The 5,851-nt window shown below is 42.4% G+C and overlaps 1 protein-coding gene across 3 annotated transcripts; it reads left to right on the top strand.

The window, feature by feature from the left end:
- On the top strand, positions 1–3,149 carry RPP38 (ribonuclease P/MRP subunit p38). 3 transcript variants are annotated; one of them, XM_008629886.2, is made up of 2 exons: positions 1–295; positions 2,101–3,149. In XM_008629886.2, the coding sequence occupies exon 2, from the start codon at positions 2,128–2,130 to the stop codon at positions 2,974–2,976; it is 849 nt and encodes a 282-aa protein (XP_008628108.1). In that variant the 5' UTR covers positions 1–295; positions 2,101–2,127; the 3' UTR covers positions 2,977–3,149. The 3 variants fall into 3 exon arrangements, with proteins under 3 accessions (XP_008628108.1, XP_017584719.1, XP_017584718.1); XM_017729230.1 differs by having other exon boundaries at positions 7–77; XM_017729229.1 differs by having other exon boundaries at positions 7–99.
- The last annotated feature ends 2,702 nt before the right edge of the window (positions 3,150–5,851 follow it).

Genomic DNA, 5,851 nt, shown 5'->3' with positions numbered 1-5,851 from the left:
AGAAGGTTCCTGGTGGTGACGTGGACGGTGTTTTCCCGATCTCCTTTCCGCAGGAAGCGAGGGGGGTCGCGACGGTGGTGCGAGCTGGAGGAACTCAGTGTTTGTTTTATCACTCGTTGCTCTGTTTCCTTATTCCTGCACGCTTGTTTTTCTCAGGAGTGCCCATTTTGAACAGAAAAGCGTATTCTTTGAACTGTGAACATGTTCCATGTTTCTTTCCTTGTGCACAAGTCTGCTGCTGATTTTGCTTGTCACAGGTCATCAGAGCATCCCTAATTGAAAGCTTTTAAAAGCGGTAACCCAGAGCTCTTTTTTTTAAGCAGTCACAAGCTTCCGTTCTAACTCGGTCGTGTGTAAGAATTTTTGTGGTTATTTCCATTCTTTAGTTGTGTTCACTTTTTGGTTGTTGCCACTGTGATGGTAAGCAAAAGGGATTAGATAACTGCATAAATGATAGCTCCATAAAGGACTGATAGGTTAAGTTGGCACATTTTTATTCTTATATCCCAGATGCAACCATTCTGGGTGCTTGGGAGCTGAGGGGAATGCCAGCCCTGTCCTCCCCAGATGGTTTTTCCAGTTTCTACTGTTGGAGGCAGATAACTGGGTTGGATGGACCATTGCTAAGGTGGCCCAGGGCATTTCACAGATTATTCTGAGAGTGCTCAAGAGTGCCACAGTGCTTTTTTGTATTTTGGAATCCTCAGTTTTACTGTTCTCTGGAAACTCCTTCACTGGTTTTGACTCTTATTTTGGGTAACAGTTCACATTGCATTGATACAACTTTGTTCGAGGTGGAATGATAGAGTATAGACTATCTTGAGTTGGACAGAATTCACAAGGATCATCAAATCCAACTCCTGGGCGTTCTGGTCCAACTCGTAGCCCACCCCCAGAATCACACTGTGTACATCTTTCTCCTGCTGTCCTCCAGACAAGTTTACTGAGTGAAAATCTGTCCAGACAGATGTTGCTTGATGGCAGTACACTTGTGTGAAGATGGTGTTTGTCTTTTTATAGCAAGGTAGCTCACTACCAGTACACAGGTATGAGCAGCAGAATGGTATCTTTTGGGTGGCAGCCTTGAGATGTTCATGAGCTGTACATAAATGCAATCTGTACGCCTGCTTGGGTAACTAGGAAACCTAGGAGGGAGTCATGTCATGTTTCCCCTGATTACAAACCTGAACTGCTCTTATTCTGTAAGGTTGCCTGTGTAACAATGAAGATATTGCTAGTTCCCAAGCAGGAGCATGGGGGTTTTGCAATTTACCAGGGACATCACCAGGCTTGACTTTGTGTCTTCACTGCTACTCTGAACTAGATCAATCAGAGCAAGAACAATTACGCTTTCTCCATTCCTGTTCAGTTTTTCTCATCCCTAAAGGCATGGTCCAGGTGACACAAAAGACCCCTTCTGAACTTTTGGAGGCATGTAGGGGATTGCCTTCCTTCCCTGAAAGCATAAATTATTAAGAGTCTGCAAGTTACTATCATGCCTTCCAAATAGAGAAAAACACAAAGGCATGGACTAAAGACTGAAAAGACAAATTTCTAAAAATCCTAAATAAATTCAGGAGCTCGTTTCATGTTGTGCTTCAGATTTTTTGCCTTTTTTTTCCCTCCCATGTCATGGGGGACAATGCAGCTGTTCAAGACCGAAAATGGAGTGGTCCATCAACCTGTGATTCTGGGGATGGGTTGTTGTTTGGTTGGGTTTGTGGTTTTTTTTACATCTGTAATACCTCCAGCTGCTTTTCAGCTTTGTAAGGGTCTGTTGTCACTGCTGTGGCCTTACTGTCCTGTCCAGCTATTTATTTAAAAAAAAAAAAAAAAGCAGCTCCACACCTGCCCTGTGGAAGATGTGTGTGCGTCTCTCCTTGCCCACCTATTATTTTAAAAAAAAAAAAAAAAAAGCAGCTCCACACCTGCCCTGTGGAAGATGTGTGAAGGATTGGTGCCAATGTGAGGAGGTTGACAGATGCTAGTATCACTGACATAGGATGTTTCACTTCTGCATTCCCAGAAGAAGCTTCTGGTAACAATGTCCACAGCACACAGTACAGTATTTGAACTAAGGTCTTGCTCTTTCTTCCTTAGGGTGACAAAACACAGAACCACCTCAGGATGTCTGTAATTCAGCAAGGGACGGCAACACTTCGGAAAGCAAAGAAAACCACTGTAAAAACATGCCTAGATAACCCCTTTGTTTTCCAATGGAAAACCATAGATGGAGAAGATATGCATTTTATACTAGAGACCTTAGAAGAAAGGATTAAACATACTGGACTTAAAAAGATTGAGAGTCCAAGAAAGAAAAAACGTTCCCTTACAAAAAAACAAACAGAAAGAAAGTGTGATGCTGGCACCAATGAACTCCCTAAAGAGGAGACAGAAAGCCACCAACAAAAACCAGGATGGACTGACGTAAGTATCAGAAGACAGCTTGCTATTGGAGTTAATGAAGTTACAAAAGCATTGGAAAAAAATGAACTACTTCTCTTGCTGGTGTGCAAGTCTGCCAAACCTGCCATGATCACGACGCACCTGATCGAGCTGAGCGCAAGCCGCGCCACGCCGGCAGGGCAGGTGCCACGGCTCAGCGAGACCATTGCGCCCCTTCTTGGCCTAACATCCATTTTAGCACTCGGCTTCAAAAAGCAGTCCGACAAATTCACTGAAGCAATAGCAGCAATAATTCCAAAGATACCAGCTTTGGAAGTGCCCTGGCTTCAGTACAGAACTGAAGAATCCATGGCTTATGCAGATACAGATTCTTCAGAAAATCTGGAACCCGAAGAGCTTGCAGAGGTGCTGGGGGATGAGCTCACAAGTCAGAAGCAGAAGCATATGGAAAGCAATCGGCCTGATCTTTCAAATGTAATTTTGCAGCCTTTGAAAATCAAGAAACTTGTCCCAAATCCCGATAAGATAAAGAAACCGCCTCGCAAAAAGAAAAAGGCTTTTTCAGCGTAACTGATTTTAGTTTGGTTCTTTCCATTAAACTGATTTTTTAAATGCAGAATGGAGTACAGTTCTAACTGAACAATTCTTTTATACTTTACAGTGTAAAGCTCTTGAATACAAGGTGAACTTTATATTGCGTTTGGCTGAAGTACTTTCTGCTTTAATAAAGAATATTACTGCTACTTGAGTGTTAGTCTTTACCTGGGGATAAGTATTTCATTGGCAGCTGGAGATCAGAGTTAAAGCTGGTAATGAACATGCTAAAGTAATTTTAAGACGTAATTAATACTTCTTTGGAGTTAATGCAAAGCATTAAATGAACTTTGTATTTTTACACAGATAAACATACTTTAAGCAAAACAGATTTAAGTATAATTACTCAAACAAGTAAATACCAAAAGTGAAAGTTTATTTAAACAAAGGTCCATGCCAGTATAAGTCTTTTAAAGCTGGGATCAAGTAAACAGCTGTAATAGCACAGGCAGACTTCCCTTTTGAACTCTATTATAATAGTTTGTTCTGCTGAACAACAACTTGTTTTGGTCACAAATGTATGCAGACGTGGGTTCCACCTGATACCTTCTATATGGTATGCTGAAGGAAAAGCTATTTTCAAATACAAAACCAAATTACTACTGCTGCAGTATTAAAAAAAATACTTCCATATGGGAATTATTAACATGTATCCTGTGAGAAAATGTAAACCTAAATTCCATTAGATCTCTGTCTAAAATTGTTTCCCAGGAAATTGACATAAGCCATATACTGTTTCATATAAAGTAGATGAGAACTGTAACTGCTACAAGACTGAAAACGTACCACGTAACTTCTGAGTTTCCTTAAATTTTACTGGGGACTATGAACAATTTCCTAATGAGGGAGTGGGGTTGTAGGAAGGAAGGGAAATAGTGCTGTAATTGAGGCAATCAACAGCCTAGGAATTTACTTGTAGAAGAAAGCATAAAATAACTGAGTTACTCTGTTGTTCCTTAAAAGGTAAAATTTACATGTATTTTTCAGAGATTTGTTAATCTAGACTTCCACTGCCATCCAAGAGATCATCTGTATTTTGAATTTATTTAGAAATTACTTTAGTTCATGACACCAACTACAAAGGCAGGCAGTAGCAATGAGCAGTGACTGTGCAGTCATGACGCTCCTTGAAGTTTAAACAAAGCATTTAATGCTAAAATTTTTGTCCTTGTCTGAGGGTGCAAGAAGAGGGGAGATTTCTTTGCCTTGTTTCATAGTCTTTCATACATGTCCTTTGTTCTGGCTTTCTGGATGCATAAAACTTTGAAGGCATGCTGGCACTAGTGTGCATCATTCCCAGGCTGGCTAACCATAGCATAAGAGTCTTAGCATTTACACAGAGCATAAGGACTAGCTTTTGTAAAGAACATCAGCACAGCAATCATATTTCAAGCACTTCACTGCCTGCCCAGGTCTATCTCTGTCTTCAGGGATTTGGGTTCCCTCTCCAGATAGGAAGTTACTTTGGGAAAGAAATAATAGATGTTTAAAAAGCCAGATGGGAAAGGTGGTGGAGCAAGCTTTAAAGCTGCCAATCCTTTGCAAACAACTATTAGGTTCTGAGGAGTCTTGCCTTCAGAGCGGGCCTTATGCACACAGGTTCAACCTTGGAAACAAGAGACGTGTCCCTCCTACTGAGCTCCTGACAGTGGCCCCACACAGATGTTCACCTTTTATTTAGTACCTGCTTAGGAAATCAAATTGAGCTGCCACAATTTTCACCTCCAGAGTAATTGTCTTTTATGTGGGTGCAGGCTGGGACACCTTCAAGACTCAAGTCCTCTTGATGCTGTGATACTTCAGCGAAACACTACAGGTGAAGAGCACTCAGGAGGGACAGAAGAGGCCATGCTTAACACACACAAGTCCATGAACAAAACTCTCCAAGAGCTGCCCCAACACTCAGGCTTAGATGCCTGCTTCCCTCATGCCCTCTGGCCAATAAATTTTCTCTCTCAGCTACAATGCTGCACAGCTTCTACAGGAGCATGTCTCTGCGCTCTTGCCCCTCAGTGAATATGCAGAGTGAGCCAGAAAACAAGACAGAAATTTATCCCTTGGATTCAGAAGCAAATGGCGCTATTTTACTAGAAGGGAGCATAAGACTGGCCACGCTCCTTCCTTCATGTGCCCTAACCTGAAGATTTGGGTAAAAGCCAGGCTGCAGGAAACTCATGTTCAAGTCTGTCTTCTACCTGGACATACTTGGTCAAGGACAATACTTGAAAGGATTTGCCTTCTGATTTCAGAGAAGATAGGAGGAATCATCTGCCTAACATTTCTTCCATGTGCATTTTTTTGAGGGGAAGGAAGGCAGAGAACATGAACATATCTTACACCTGGGCTGTGGATCACCTGGGCTGTCTCAGCAAGGAAGTACCTTAGCCATGAGGACACAGCTATGCCCTGCTGTCCTACCTCACCTCTGGCACCCTTGAGGATTGCTGAGGCTCTGCCTTTAAGAGCCGAAGCAGAACACACTGAGCTCCTTGGTGAACCTCCTCCTCATCCCAGAGTGCTCCATGAGAATGCCCTGCCAAGGAGGCACCTTCTTGCCTTTTAGGAGATAAAAACTTAAGTCTTTGATGGCATTGAGATTAAATCCTTCTTGTTACCTCAGGTATCATTACCATCAGTTATGTTTTCAGGCACTTAATTATGCTCAGGCCTCACACAGAGTCCAAGCTCTCTCTGCACCACCCATTTTGACTGCTACTAGCACAGAGGTATCAAGAGTGGCCAGAGATGTAAAGCCCAACTGCATTAGATCTCCTCTGAAGACCTCTTAAATTCAAGAGCTCCCGAGCTGGTGCACAACCAGGGGTCAAACAAACCACGTTCAGTCCCTTCC

This window comes from Corvus brachyrhynchos, unplaced genomic scaffold (assembly GCF_000691975.1).
Source record: "Corvus brachyrhynchos isolate BGI_N302 unplaced genomic scaffold, ASM69197v1 scaffold142, whole genome shotgun sequence".
NCBI classification, from domain to species: Eukaryota; Metazoa; Chordata; class Aves; order Passeriformes; family Corvidae; genus Corvus; species Corvus brachyrhynchos.
Note: the sequence above shows the minus strand (reverse complement) of the source record. Positions and strands in the feature narration are given on the sequence as shown.

What these genes read in the sequence shown, in the direction of transcription:
- RPP38 (XM_008629886.2), top strand. Translation starts at nt 2,128, where the DNA reads ATGTCTGTAATTCAGCAAGGGACGGCAACACTTCGGAAAGCAAAGAAA.